General features: G+C 44.5%; 1 protein-coding gene across 1 annotated transcript; it reads right to left on the bottom strand.

Annotated features, from left to right (window-relative positions):
• Positions 1-8,439: 8,439 nt before the first annotated feature.
• c2cd4a (C2 calcium dependent domain containing 4A) lies at positions 8,440-10,108 on the bottom strand. The gene is made up of 2 exons (XM_023811218.2): positions 10,023-10,108; positions 8,440-9,874 (listed from the first exon to the last, which is right to left on the bottom strand). The coding sequence occupies exon 2, from the start codon at positions 9,841-9,843 to the stop codon at positions 8,533-8,535; it is 1,311 nt and encodes a 436-aa protein (XP_023666986.1). The 5' UTR covers positions 9,844-9,874; positions 10,023-10,108; the 3' UTR covers positions 8,440-8,532.
• Between the last annotated feature and the right edge of the window lie 6,266 nt (positions 10,109-16,374).

Genomic DNA, 16,374 nt, shown 5'->3' with positions numbered 1-16,374 from the left:
AGAAAAACGCCAGTTTGCAAGTTGGCTTGGGTACAGCTTGGTTCTTGGTGGCAGTGGAAAAGCACCATATGGTTCCCTAACCCTTCTTAGCATTCAGAGAGGGGATTAAATCTAATATTTAAAATGTATTTTTTCTTCTGCGAATAGTAATTTGGATAATCATGAAAACTGAAGCAGCAATCACCCATCCTCTGAGGCCACTGTCACTCTTGAAGCCTGACTCTGTTCTTTTTTGGTTTTCTATGGTATTCTGGCTCATGGCTCATGGCATGGTATTGGTATTCTACCAGCAATAGTAGGTCTAAGATCACCAGCCAGTTCTAAGCAAATAGGCTAGTCTGTGCTTATTGATATACTATTTCCTTCTGCCCACCAAGGAAAGTTAGACTACACTGTGACTTTAAATTTAAAAACGTCCCTCAGGGTGTTATTGTGTTTGAGTGCGTGTGGATGTACGTGATCCATGTTGGATTGGTGCACCACTGCCACACCCACTATTTCACTTCCAATAGGTCCCAGACTGCAACCCGGCCCAGGGTACGTGGTTGGAGGACTGATGTACAAAGCTATTCTTGGAAATTCTCGCCCTTTTTAGAATAGTCCAATCATTCTCAGAAATCTAGCTCCTGTGCATCACGATAAAAGGCATATCGTATGAGGATATACGTATCTACTCATGTGGTTCATTGGTTACAAATGCAAGTTTTGAATCAATATTTACAAAATTACGGAACAATTCTCAGTTTAAACTCTCCCAGTAGTTGATCACCTCTAGGGTTGTTAACAAGCCTCCAAGGTCCAGGTTAGTAAAGATGACCCCTATTCACATGAGGCTCAGTTTTTATTGAAAGTGCTGAGCATACAATAATCTCCAATTAGCAGATCTATAGCCTCCTTTATGCACATAATCTGTGACCAACACAGAGTGTAGAGGGCAGCAGCTGGTAGTGTTAAGAGCCGTGAGCTGCTCGTTTGTTGTTGTTTTGTATGTTTTCCTTTTCTCCTCCTTTTCTGTCATATTGCCAGGTGGATTATCAATGAGCCCAGCGTGAAGTTGTGTATAGAGGATCAAAAGTAAAACAAGCAATAAAAAGGCTGACCAACTGGCATTGAGGGGGCACTGCTGACATACAGTAGCAGTGATCTGTGATTCATGGGTGTAAATAAGCTCTGCTGACGTAGTTGTGCTCTGTGTTTCATGGGTATAAATTAACTCTGCTGACGTAGTTGTGCTCTGTGTTTCATGGGTATAAATTAACTCTGCTGACGTAGTTGTGCTCTGTGTTTTATGGGTATAAATGAACTCTGCTGACGTAGTTGTGCTCTGTGTTTCATGGGTATAAATGAACTCTGCTGACGTAGTTGTACTCTGTGTTTTATGGGTATAAATGAACTCTGCTGACGTAGTTGTGCTCTGTGTTTCATGGGTATAAATTAACTCTGCTGATGTAGTTGTACTCTGTGTTTTATGGGTATAAATGAACTCTGCTGTTGTAGCTGTACTCTGTGTTTCATGGGTATAAATGAACTCTGCTGACGTAGTTGTACTCTGTGTTTTATGGGTATAAATGAACAGCTTTCCCAGCAAGACAAACACATGGAGGCCTCTCACTCAGTGCCAAATTAAACTATGCATCAGGTTAGCAGAAGTGGGGATTACCTGAGCTTCATTCATGTCCATTTTGATTACTGTTGCCAGCCCTGGATGTCCTGCAGTTGCATCACAGCTGAGAAAAAGCTATAATAATTGACACAATGTGGACAAGACATTAGACACTCTTATGTGTGTTTGTGCAGGTACACACAGTGGTTTTGTTTTGTTTGGAAAGTTTAGAATATATATTTTTTGTTAAATACTTATGAAATACTTATTATAAACTGGATACTTGGTCAGGACAACTAATCGCATAATAATGATTGAATTGTTATTAATGATTATCTCAGAGATAGCTTTGTTTCAGATACACCTTTGTACATAAATTTGGTCTGGATATACAGGGGGTCCTCGGGTTACAACGTCTTGACATACGATGTTTCAAGTTCACAATGCTCACTACCAAAATTCGGGTTACGTCACCGTCGTAGGAACGGAACTGTGCCGTAACCCAAGGACCTCCTGTAGAAGGAGAGTAACATTGAAACATTTCCTTCAGGTAATCCATGCATATCAATACAAAACTCCTGTATCTGCATTTCACCTCATCAGATGGTGGTGACGCAACCTGCTTGAGGCCATGTCGGCGCAGGTGCAGCTTGGGTACAGCTCAGATAATTTGCAATAGAAAAACGCCAGTTTGCAAGTTGGCTTGGGTACAGCTTGGTTCTTGGTGGCAGTGGAAAAGCACCATATGGTTCCCTAACCCTTCTTAGCATTCAGAGAGGGGATTAAATCTAATATTTAAAATGTATTTTTTCTTCTGCGAATAGTAATTTGGATAATCATGAAAACTGAAGCAGCAATCACCCATCCTCTGAGGCCACTGTCACTCTTGAAGCCTGACTCTGTTCTTTTTTGGTTTTCTATGGTATTCTGGCTCATGGCTCATGGCATGGTATTGGTATTCTACCAGCAATAGTAGGTCTAAGATCACCAGCCAGTTCTAAGCAAATAGGCTAGTCTGTGCTTATTGATATACTATTTCCTTCTGCCCACCAAGGAAAGTTAGACTACACTGTGACTTTAAATTTAAAAACGTCCCTCAGGGTGTTATTGTGTTTGAGTGCGTGTGGATGTACGTGATCCATGTTGGATTGGTGCACCACTGCCACACCCACTATTTCACTTCCAATAGGTCCCAGACTGCAACCCGGCCCAGGGTACGTGGTTGGAGGACTGATGTACAAAGCTATTCTTGGAAATTCTCGCCCTTTTTAGAATAGTCCAATCATTCTCAGAAATCTAGCTCCTGTGCATCACGATAAAAGGCATATCGTATGAGGATATACGTATCTACTCATGTGGTTCATTGGTTACAAATGCAAGTTTTGAATCAATATTTACAAAATTACGGAACAATTCTCAGTTTAAACTCTCCCAGTAGTTGATCACCTCTAGGGTTGTTAACAAGCCTCCAAGGTCCAGGTTAGTAAAGATGACCCCTATTCACATGAGGCTCAGTTTTTATTGAAAGTGCTGAGCATACAATAATCTCCAATTAGCAGATCTATAGCCTCCTTTATGCACATAATCTGTGACCAACACAGAGTGTAGAGGGCAGCAGCTGGTAGTGTTAAGAGCCGTGAGCTGCTCGTTTGTTGTTGTTTTGTATGTTTTCCTTTTCTCCTCCTTTTCTGTCATATTGCCAGGTGGATTATCAATGAGCCCAGCGTGAAGTTGTGTATAGAGGATCAAAAGTAAAACAAGCAATAAAAAGGCTGACCAACTGGCATTGAGGGGGCACTGCTGACATACAGTAGCAGTGATCTGTGATTCATGGGTGTAAATAAGCTCTGCTGACGTAGTTGTGCTCTGTGTTTCATGGGTATAAATTAACTCTGCTGACGTAGTTGTGCTCTGTGTTTCATGGGTATAAATTAACTCTGCTGACGTAGTTGTGCTCTGTGTTTTATGGGTATAAATGAACTCTGCTGACGTAGTTGTGCTCTGTGTTTCATGGGTATAAATGAACTCTGCTGACGTAGTTGTACTCTGTGTTTTATGGGTATAAATGAACTCTGCTGACGTAGTTGTGCTCTGTGTTTCATGGGTATAAATTAACTCTGCTGATGTAGTTGTACTCTGTGTTTTATGGGTATAAATGAACTCTGCTGTTGTAGCTGTACTCTGTGTTTCATGGGTATAAATGAACTCTGCTGACGTAGTTGTACTCTGTGTTTTATGGGTATAAATGAACTCTGCTGACGTAGTTGTGCTCTGTGTTTTATGGGTATAAATTAACTCTGCTGACGTAGTTGTGCTCTGTGTTTCATGGGTATATATGTGTGTTTTGTATTTCATGGGTATAAATGAATGCTGCTGATATACTTGCGTGCTGTTTTATATTATGTTGAATTGTTGTCTTTTTCTTGAAATCTTTATTTTGTGAATCTGTTATAATACTCTATTGCCTTCATTCATAAAACTTACAAAGGAGCCTATTAGTTTGAATCCTATATTAAAGTATCTACCGAATGAGTTATTTTATTGAAAAAACCTTGTTGATTAAATGGTACTGCTGTCTAACTCAAAATGTTCCATTAACTATTCTAAATTAGCTAACGGAAGTCTTTTCCTGTGCTGAGAATACCACCTGCTTTTCTTGTTAAATGACCTGTGAAATTACTTCCACTGCACATGAAATTGTCCTTCATTAATTACTTTTGCATGTACAGTGCACGTCCTTGCAATCTGTACTTGGGCTTTTTCAGATTTTATTATTTTCACATGCAAACCCATTTGTTGCCTGTTATTACATCAAAACCTACGTGTATCACTTCTGCTGTCACCCCAAATGCATATTTTGTAGTTAATCGTTGCAATTTATCTTACAAGTAAAACGTTTTAAGTGCAGTCCATTTCAAATGCATTTCTGCCTTAAGTGAGAATTTATTCTGTCATTAATGGGTCATTTTGGCTATAATGTGTTATGCCTTTTACACTTTTGATGAATATTCATAGTCATGTACATAATGCTTTATGAATGCATTATTATTTACAATACGATGCCTTCGTAACTTAGCAGCAAATCATTCACTACTCATACAAATCATGAATAAATATAGTAGCTACTTGAGGTAAAAGATGTGCTATTATTCAGTAATGATGAACAAACAGAACATATGTATATCACTTTTTGCGTTATTCATTATTTGTTCCTTCAGTACGTTAACAGATACAGTAACATATATAGTAACTGCTTGAAATAAATGATTCATCATGATTCATTAATGAAGAATGATCATGTGATCGATATTTCACTTTTTGTGTTATTCATTATTTTTTCTCTCAGTACTTCACAAAGGTTTATTTATAGATTAATATATATAGTAATTAGCACAGTAGCAGATCACATTAACATAAAAATGACCATCCATCTTTTTATAACTACTCGTCTTATTCAGGGCTGCAGGGGGTCCAAACCTATGAGGAACCAAGCTGGAGACTCAAACCCGGGTCCCTGGAGTGTGAAGCAACAGCGCTAACCACTGCACCACCAAGCCACCTCATGAGCATTATTTCTCATTTGCACAAGTACATTGGAATTCTTCTCCACACCTTGTGGTGTGTCTGTGTGTGTGTGTGTGTGTGTGTGTGGGGGGGGGGGGGGGGTTCACACTACACGGTCAGCCAACACCCCTGGGGCTGGGGGTTAAGGGCCCAAGGTTAACCTCAAGGTTACACAGACGCATGACTGTTCTGCTGAACTCAGGCCTTAAACTGGCAATCCTCTGATCAGAGGCGCAGAAACGTAGTGTTGAGCTGAGCCACTCACTGCAACCTATTAATGAATTGAGACAGATCATTTATTTTAAGCAGTTACTGTATTTGGTTATTATGGCTGTTAATTCTATAAATCTTTGTGAACTACTGAAAGTACGAATAATGAGTTACACAAAAAATGCTATACTGATCTCATGTCTGTTCATCATTAATGAATTGTAGCGCTTTTTTTTCACAAGTAGTGACTATATTTGTTTATGATTTGTCCTTGAGTAGTAAATGATTTACTGCTAAGTTATTAAGGAACCTTATTGTAAAGTGTTATCATTATTTGTTATGAATGTGTTTATAAATGACTAGAAACATGGCCTTAAGTAAAGTGTTACCAAACTGTCATCAGAAGAGACCAAATTTATGGTCTGAATGTAGCACCTAATCCCTGTGAGAGCCCTCTCACACTCGCTCTGTATCACTCTCCCTAAAGGCCTGATTTATATCTTAATCAGTAACAAGCTGCTGATTACCCACCCTGAACATTTGCCCCCCACGCCATCTCACAGACAGACAGCACTGCTGTTTTGAGGCTTAATGTCTACTAAACTCTCCTCCCCTATTTGTCTTGTCTGAACTTATTGTTGCCCAGGCAACACGCCAGACTCTCTCATCCCAGATACATTTCTCCCACTGCAAAGAGAAAGTGAAATGCTATTGTTCCTGAGATCCCCTTAAAAGCTAGGGCTGAATTAGGAGGGCAGAGGCAGTGATAAATGTTACTTGGTCGACTCTGGCTCCAATGAAATTGGTTGCTGTTGCCCGGCAACTTCAGCGGCCGTCAAAATCAGACTGAGGGGTTTTATCTGTTTATGACGGGTGCGCTGAACAAATTTGCCCTTGCTGTTTGTTTTCTTAATGGCCTGGGATGGCCTCCAAGCCTATCGCACGAGAGCGTCACCCCTCTCAAAGTGGTCTGACCCCCCCCCCCGAAGGGGATTTTTGGTTTTACCACACAGCAAATCCAGGCAGAAACATACAGGGAATTTGGTTCGTGTAAAGAGTTATCTTTTGGCCGGAGAAGGTGCCCCCCCCCCCCCCACTCAGAAAGGACAGCTGTCTTATTTGCAGATGTTTATCAGTTAGACTCATCAGGAAACTTCAGTATTACATGTAGGGTAATTCATACATAAGCACTTTGTGTGTGTGTGTGTGTGCATTAGGTTTATATTACTTTGTGGGGACCAAATGACTCCCAAAATGTAATAAAAACCTGTCATTTTGACGTTGTGGGAACCAGTTTTTGGGATCTGTGAATGCAATCATCCTTCCATCCATCCATTTTCTGAAACTGCTTATCCATCTCAGGGTGAAAGGGGGTCCGGAGCCTATCCCAGAGGCGACAGGCACCAGGCAGGGAACAACCCAGGACTGGGCACCAGCCCATCACAGGACACACTCACACATCACACACTCACAGACCATTCACTCACACACCATTCATTCACACACCACACACTCACACATCATTCACTTACACACCACACACTCACACATCATTCACTCACACACCACACACTTACACACCAAACACTCACAGACCATTCACTCACACACCAAACACTCACAGACCATTCACTCACACACCATTCACTCACACACCATTCACTCACACACCACACACTCACACATCATTCACTCACCCAGCACTCACCCACACACACCTATGGGCCATTTGACAACCCCAAGTATCCTCAGCACGTTTTTGGACTGTGGGGGGAGACCGGAGTACCCGAAGGAAACCCCATGATGACACGGGGAGAACATGCAAACTCCATAAACATGGAACCCGGGTTCCAGAGAGGCAACAGTACTGTCCATTAATGAAGTACTCAATGTATTTTACTCAAAGTGCAGTCCAACACTGCTGGAGATACGTCCGCAGATGATCTGCATCGGCTGCCAAAACATTCACTTAGGTGCCCTTTGCTGCTGCTGCCGCACTGTACGTTTGAGTCATGGCAGTTCCCGGATGCTCTACTGTCCTCCACATTTGCGCATCTTGTCTAATTTATCCACGTGAGCAATGCTGTTTTTTCATAAGAGCACCTGTATTAGTCACTGACAAAAGAGAACCAACATTACGTCATAAGGAGACGTCATTGACCCCCCCTCGCTGGCTGTTATTTTCTCATTCATTACAAACCTGTTGAATAACATTAATAAAAATAATTAAAAAAAAAATACTGAAAAGCAGCCATTGTGGTTGTGCTGTAGGGTCCTCCCTTCACCCTTATTGTGAGCGTGATTTTAAACATACTGTGTATCTGCAGGCCTGCACTGTTTGGTTAATGATACACGGTGACGGCATAATTACGTTTGCTGTACACTGACATGATTTGAAATCCAAACAATTAGGGATTAAAACCGCGAGCTCATGTTTCACGTTGCCACGGTTATTTTTAATCTCGGCAAAGGTCAGGAGGAAACGGCGGCAAGTTAGGGACACTCACAGGTTTCCCGAACCCCACACCTGTCAGAATACAATTATATGTGATTCAGTGAGGGAAAGTGCCGTTGGGTAAGTAGCAGGAATCCTGCGTGAGCTCACCTTCAGGAAGGAGCATTCAGCTACGTCCTACCTGTTGTGTACCTACAAGGGCACTAAGCTCACAATGGTCCAAGCCTGCAAAAACAGGACTGTTGATAATTAACCCCCTCGATCGGTTGCTTAAATTGAAAAGTGTCCTTATGGTTAAATATTGATCCGTAAAATCCAATATTAGTGTAGCAATCATGTGACAGTGAGCTTTTTCACTATAGAAAATGTTGCTACATAAAATCAAAATTTGTTGCATGTCATTTAAAAAAAAAAAAACCTCACTGTGTTCCTATGCATCACAAACTTGTATAGCTGAGGTTATATTTAATTTTCTTGTTCCTTCACAACACGGTGTTTAGGAAACATAACACACATCAGCAGGATCTGCCTCCCTGTAATGTAACCCTATTAGAAACAGCATCATTAAACACAAACAGAGGAAATGAAAGTGTGTTTTACAGTTTATTGGAAAAATACATTTTGACAGTATAAAAATATAAATAAATTCTCATAGGTACGAGTGTGTGTTTTTAAATAGAACATTCCAGACTGTATATGATTACAGGGTCACGATGCTGGACAGGGGTATCTCACAGTGTCCCAGGGTATAGTCTCTTTTCATGGACATTTTATTGATCACCTTGAAGCGAAGGGACCTGCAGTAGAGGTCGTCTTCAGAAACGCCGTCGAAGAAGAATTCCTCATTGAAGATGGGGTTCCGGCTCTTCCGGATGACCGTGCTGCGCTGTTTTTGGACCCTCCCAGGCAGGAGAGAGAGGCTGACTGTACAGCTGATGCCTCGGGGGTTCACTGAGGGGGTGTACAGGCCCTCTGCGCTGATGAGGCGAACGCGGAACCGGCGGTTCTCAGCGCTGTATTCGGCGGACAGCCGGAGGGCACCATCCCGGCCCAGGGGGACGCGACTTTCTCTCAGTACTCGGTCCCTGTAGAGCTCCAACTCTGTGGGGAAGATGACAGGAGGAGCTAGGCTGAAGGTCTGGTCAACTGGGCCCTCCGACGCTCTCCGCAGGACGTTGGGGCTGTTGTCCGTGGAGCTACCCTCGTCAGTGGACAACGAGTCGTTGCGAAACGCAGCGGTCCTCCTAGGACCCCTGCACACCAGCTTCTCACGGCTCAGGGCCTTGAAGAGGGATCCCCGGGGACATGGTCGCACCAGGAGCGGGGAGCTGAAGGGGGACGACTCCGCTGAAGAGGTGGTGTCACTGTCCAGGGTGCCCTGCCTGCCCAGCATCAGTCCTCGGGGAGAGAGCTTGGAGGTCAGGCCACCGAGCCTGGCCAAGGAGCCTGTGGTGAGCAGCTTGACCTGGGACCTGCCTGCGGGGGGGGGCGTGAACGGGAGGCTGTAGATAGCTGGATCACTGTGGAACAGCGACTCCTTCCTCCTGGTGTGTGGGCTCTCTAGTAAGGTACAAAAGCCGTAACAGGTGTGTGCCTTTGGGAGATGAGGGAGTGAGAGGGCAGCCTGGCTCTGGGGGTCTGCGTTGGTGCTGTCCTCATCGCTGTACCCATTGTCCTGGGGAGCCTCATCCACAGCCTCCACCTGGATGATATGTGAGCTGAACACATCCCTCATTGGCAGGTCTCGTGGAGCCCTGCACTTAAGACCATAACCTGGCTTGACAGTGTCGCCCCCCCGCTCTTCATGCTGGGAGCTGATCTTCGGAGGTATGCAAAACTCAGGAATGGTGTCTGGGGTGATAACATTCGGACATAAGGGGGTCTTCTTGCCCTTTTCGGGAGACGGTCTCTCCCCAAACATGCCGTCACCCAGCTTGAAGCTGTACTCTGCTATGGAGAGCGACAGGTTTGTTCGTTCCACAGAGACGCGGATCTTCTCAAACACCCACATGGAAGCTGGACTGGGCCAAGACTCCAGAGATCTGTAAAATCAGTAAGAAATAAATGATAGGCACTTTCAAGACCACAAAGACAGGAAAAGAAGTTTCACAAAATAATTAAAAAAAATATTCAGAATTTAAAATATCCATCCATAAGGACGTGGGAAAACAAATGTTTAAGCAAACTTACCGTAATGGCTTACAGCAAATCCCGCACTCTGTCTGTATCTGGATTATAGCTGGTATTCTCTCCTCTTACTGGTCTGGCTCTTATGTGAGGTGGGAGGTGGGACAGACCATTTAAATACACCCCAGCTTGTGGGTGGGGGCACACAGGCCCTCCACACAGATCCTCCTTCTGCCCTGAGCTATTCATTGAACTGGATATGGCCAACTGAGAACTGGCACCCTCTGGTGGCAGAACCTGCGAATGCAATGGAAAAAAACTGGGAACTTCAATGGTAGATAGGCCTAAAAACATGGATAAGTGTGAAAAGGATGATTCAGATTTTCCATAGGGTCCCATTGTGGCTTGGTGGGAAGTTTAAATCAGTGTTAAATCCGAATTGAGGGGGATAAAAGCTTAAGGACCACCCATAAGAGAGAAAATATGTGCTTGGGGGGTCTCCCTTAATGACCATGTTAGGAGATTCAGTGCCACTCTAACTGGCACCAGCCCCCCCCCCCAAAAAAAACAGACTGCTTCAAAATAAATAAAAAAACATTTTTTATTATTATTTTCTTTCACTGTGCTTTTTGTTCCTTAAAATTCCATAATATTCTGTTTTTAAGATGTGAAAAGTTCAGTTAAGCATAAAGAGTCACATTCACCTGGTTGGTTGCAACAAAACCTTGGCTTGGATTTTTACTTTCCAGACCTGAACCTAAATATTTTTTTCTGCGCTGTCCTATTGAAGCAGTGATACTTAAAATGTACTACATTTCCCAGCTGTAAGCAGTATAACGCTATTCGACAGCTTCAGAGGGTGCAGGGACTGCCTATAAGAGACATGGTGCAAGCAGGCCCTTTAAAAATTAACGCAAATGAGCCGCATGTGGCTTGTGAGCCGCAGGTTGCTGACCCCTGACCTAGCACTACCCTCATCAACCTCTGAAAAAGAGGTTTTTCGGGGGTTGCGGGGGCGTTACAGAGCCCAAAGGGGATCCTGGACCATTTGTAAATGCCAAAAGTTGTTGTGACAGCAGTTTCCCCTACGTCCGTTTCATCCATAGTGACCCAGAAAGAGCCTGAAGTGAAATTCAACGGTGAGAACAGCTGGGCATTACCTAAAGCCTCCAAGGATTCTTCCACTCTTGGGGGAGGGTAAGCATCTTGGCACGTGACCTGGTCCAGCTTTCGGTAATCACAGCAGGAGCGTACACTGCCATCTTTTTTAATTACAATAACAGCTATGGAAACCCAAAGGCTGCAGCTCTCCCTGAGAGTTCCCTGGGACACAAGGTTCATCTTGAATTCTTAAAACACAGGAGGTGGCACCCTACGATGCCTCTGCGTAACAGGGGAAGCGCCACCTGGAGCAATGTTATGCGTGACACTAGAAACGTCCCCATAATCAGAGTCACCCTTTGAGAACATATCATAGTGCTTTGTTAGCAGATTCCTGAGCTTCTGGTACTGAGATGGCATGAGCTCCTCAAGATTTACCTGAACTGGAACTGGTAACTGCCTAGTGCTACACTTAGTGGCTTATGCCTGGTCCTGCTGCACAGCCCTGACATACAGGACTCCTTCTTTCTCCTCAAACTCCACAAGCTTTCTTGGGACAACTTCTTGTGGCCTTTAAACTGTGGCTGCTCTGGATCGGGGCATCAGCCTCACCCGTCTCTCACTGAAATTTAATACTCAAATTGGGATCTTGCCATCTGCTACCAAAGCAAGAACGTTGGCAACAAGGAGTCTGTAGGTTCAGGAGTGGCCTCAACCAACACCTGCCCTTTTGCTTTCAGAGGTAGTCGGCATCGGCCCTCTAAGTCCTGTTCACTGAACGGGGGGACAGTAACTGCTTGTCTCCTTGCCACTTTCACAAAGTACATCCTGTCTGCAGAACCCAAGGCTTCGGTCTCCATTTTAATGCTTGCTAACACTCTCTAGACTTCTCTAGGGGGAACCATATCTGTCCATCCTTCTTATAAACATGCACTTCTTTGGGAGTGTCTTCCCCAAGCACTCTATTTCGGCTTCCAAACAACCTAGAACTAGGATATCAAATATGTTTGCTGCAGTGTGTCGAACCCAGTTAGCCGAAGAGAGCTCCAGCTCTCCAAAGTGACTCTTAAAGTGTGATTCACTAATGATCGTCACTTCTGACCAAGTGTCCAGAAGGCAATTAGTCCTGATACCAGCTATCTTCACTTCTATAGCCAAACAATCTCCAAATGTACTTCCTCTTAGAGTTTTAGGGACATCATCCACGGTCCACCTGGCTGACTTCTAATCATGGGTTGGCCTGGATCTTCTTGCTCAGTGGTCTCTGGATTTCTTGCTGCAGCACTTGCTGCCTGGGCTGCTCCTTTGTGAAGGTAAGTTCCACTGGTGCTTCCTCTGTTCTGTAGGACAGGAAGCACCCCTACTGATTAGGCTTCTATTTCTGGGAGCTCGTCTGTACTCATGATGGCGACTCTGCCCTCCGGTGACTGACGCCGACCGGCCGACCATCGGCTGGACTACGGACCTTGCCAGCCGCCTCAGCCACCTCATTAAAGTCGCCACCATCCTGTCTTCCCTCCAACCATCAATAACTAGGACGTCTCTGTGCTGCCTTGGATCCTGTTCCTCAATGGCTTTTTCCCTATAATGAAACCGGTTTCCCTTCTACTGATCTGCATCAGTGTCCATCTGGTGGGTTCCATCACAATTTGCTTGCGTCAGCTTAGCAGACACAAACAGTTACCCTACTGTACATCACTTACCTGCACTGTTACAGCTCCGTCAAACATTCGATGTTGGAATGTATTATTAAGTGGGCATTCAATCTGTTTTCCCAGAAATTTTAACTGAATTAAGAGGCAACTTAAATCGTCGCATGAATGCTTGCAGCACATTGACCTGGGGAGAGGATGAATCGGAGAATTCCAGTTCATCCTGGCTTTCTTGGGTCATCAAATAGACTTTTACTGATTTATCCCATGCTATGGCAACAGACTTGCTGTTGGTAACCCAGTGAACTGTACATCCCCAAGGATCAAGGATATCATTATTGTCCCCAAGGGGCAAATTGTTGTACAGTCAGCAGTATCCACACACACACACACACACACACATCCATGCAGCACAGAACCGTAGCCCCATGAAGCATATGGAATAAGGCAGAGGACACCCACCACTGGACACACAATGAATAATTTAGAGGCTCTAATACATATAATGAGCATGTTTTTGGAGGGTAGGAACATATTTTAAAGTTTTTCCTGCTGTAACTGTGTAAATGCTGCCCCTGTGTGGATATAAGAGGAACAACCAGATCACAGACCTTACTGAGCACAGCCAGTATCAGTTAATAAACTACCCCATTCTTCATGGAAATGAAAGGTAACCATTTCATAGTTTTTGACCACTGAGCCTAGCGCCCTGATATTTATGCTGAAATTCAGATATTCATGGTTCTCTGTTCTTGTTTTAAAATGAAAGGGCATATGCAGGGGGGAAGATTACTGCACACAATTACAAAGGAACTTTATTGCATTTTTTTCTTTGCGATAGTAGGGTCAGACTGTCCCAGGAGCAATTGAATGTTAAGGGCTTCGCTGAAGGGCTCAATGGTGAAATCTCTCTGCCAAACCAAGGATTTGAACTGGCAACCTTCTGATTGCTTTGAACAAAAAAAAGGCACAGCATCCTAAGTTCTTAAACGCATTACACATTACATTTTAATTGATTAACATAAAAACAGGGCTGTTGATAATTAACTAGATTAATTAGATTATGTTCAACTACAGGTATGGAAAAAAAATCCCTTCACCTCTTAATTAATTAAATTAATTTCTTTCTTAAAAATGTATACACTTGCATTAAAAAATAGTTAATTATTTTGTTGGTCTGCATTACGAGCTGCAAAAATATATTTTTAGAAAACTAAACTTTTTACTAACTCTAATTGGCCTCAGCAAGTCTTTAGACTGTTGGGGGAAACTAGAGGAAATCCCATAACGACATGGGGAGAACATGCAAACTCCACACACATATGACCCAGGCGGAGACTTGAACCCAGGTCCCAGAGGTGTGAAGCAACAGTGCTAACCACTGCACCACCATGTCACCCCCTATCTCCTTTTTTTCAGAACAATTTTGCAAACTTGCATGCATCCATTTTCAAACAGCTAATGCAGTAGAGGGACAACTGGGGGTTGGGGGAGGATGGATTGTAACCCAGGCATCATAGGGCACCTGGGTCTGGATGCTAGTTTAGCACAAAATATGGGCAATTAAGAGACGCCAGGCTGGCTGCTTGGTTTTGGACTGCAGAGGAGAACTTGGAGGAAACAAGTGAAACATATGGAGAACATGAAACAATCAAAAGTCATCATGTGATGGGTGGGAACATCACAGGGAATTCCAGATATTCTATTGAAGAGTCTATGATAATATTCTTATTGACCAATCAGAGGCCTGGCTGGCAATGGCGGTCTTGGTGAATTTGGAAAAATGACAACTGGCGGAGGTGTCAAGGTGGAGACTGACGTCACAAGTGATTTGTTAACCATGCCATTTAATGAGTGGCCAAGTGATTTGTTAACCATGCCCCCCAGTTAATAGATGGCCACCCACGATCTCATCCCTGAGGTGTGGTGGGTGCGGCAATGTGCTGTGATCAGCGCAGACTCCTTACCCCCAGCCCCCCTCTCTCTCACGCACGCACACACATACACACACACACACACACACAACTGATAAGAGGTGATAGTGTCAGTATATTCGCGAATATCCTTGTACTTTTACCGTGATTAGCTATTCATCTGGGCTTATAATGGCAAACATGACCAGTGGACAGGTCTTCATTGCTGATTTCAGATCCAGTTCTAGTACAGTTTAATTCTGTTACAACAATTTGATCACAAAAATTAATTTACGCTTTAAGTTTAGGTTTTATTTCTGATTCAGACTGAAATTACTACCACAACCCTTTACACCACAAGAGGCCAGTGCAACCTAGTTAAACAACTGTATCCAAAACAATTCTGTCCATAATTGAGATAATTGAGCTACAGTATATAAGGGTTTATTTGTACTATTCTCTTTGTTTTATAATAATTATTTATAAAGACATCAAAACTATAAAATAACATATATGGAATTATGCACTGACCAAAAAAAAAAGAGTTTGTTGGAGGGGGGGATGGCAGCTCTCTGGGTTGGGAAGGTTGCTGGTTCAAGTCCCAAGGTCAGCAGAGTGACACCATCATTGGGCCTTTGAGAAAGACCCTTAACCCCAGTTGCTCTAGGGACTGGCTGATCCCACTGTTTCTCCGGCAGTTTTTGATGCTTTTCCAGCTGTCGTGGAGGAGGTCCCACATATGCTGAGCTCTAATTGGCCACTTTTCTTTCACTCTTTGGTCAAACTTGTCCAAAAAAATTTCTACTGTGTTTAGGTCAGCTGACCAGCTCATGTGATGCAGCACATGTAATTCAACACGCACGCGCGCACACACACACACACACACACTGTCACGGTTCGCGGGTGAGCGAGTAGGGAAGCAGGCGAGCAAGCCAGGACTTCAGGTAAAGCTGGGTTTAATGCACAAGACACGGACATCGACGGACAATACAATGACAAGTCTGGGGAAGACTGACTCAGACGAGGACTAAATACAAAAGACAAGCTAGACTTAATAGGACACAGGTGATCACAATAGGGCTGAACACGAGGTAACGAGGTGGGCGTGGCACACATCAGGAGCGGACGGAGCGGGGCGTGACATAACCCCCCCCCAAAGGCGCGCACACCGGGCGCGCCCGAGAGGAGGCGACGGACGAGACGGAACAGGACCTGGAAGACAAAAGCAAAAACATCAAGGAGACACCGGAAACAGGACAGAGACACAGAACAGAAACAAGGCCCAACAGAAAGACAGGACCTGACAAAGAACAGGAAACGCAGACAGGCAGACAGAGAAAGGAGACACAGAGGGGACAGAAAACGGAGGAACCACAGGGCGAGGAGCGAACACAGGAGACACCGAGGGACGAGGAGCAAAGACAGGAGGGAAAAAGGGACCAGAAGGGAACGAAGGAGACACAGAGGGCAGAGGAGCAGAGACAGGAGGCAGAAAGGGAAAGGGAGGAGGAGCAAGGGGAGCACGAGGGAGCCCAGGCGGGCGACAGGCAGCGGCCGGAGGGGCCGCAGGGGAGAGGGAGGAGGGAGCAGGAGGGGACCACCCAGGGGCCAAGGGAACGGGACGAGGGAGTGACGGAGGGGACACGGAGGGAGCAGGAGGGAACACCCGGGAAGGCAGGCAGGAGGGGGAAGCCGCGGCAGGCGGAGGCGCAGCCGGAGCCGGCGAAGGCGCCTTCCGACGCCCAGCCG

This window comes from Paramormyrops kingsleyae, chromosome 13 (assembly GCF_048594095.1).
Source record: "Paramormyrops kingsleyae isolate MSU_618 chromosome 13, PKINGS_0.4, whole genome shotgun sequence".
NCBI classification, from domain to species: domain Eukaryota; kingdom Metazoa; phylum Chordata; class Actinopteri; order Osteoglossiformes; family Mormyridae; genus Paramormyrops; species Paramormyrops kingsleyae.
Note: the sequence above shows the minus strand (reverse complement) of the source record. Positions and strands in the feature narration are given on the sequence as shown.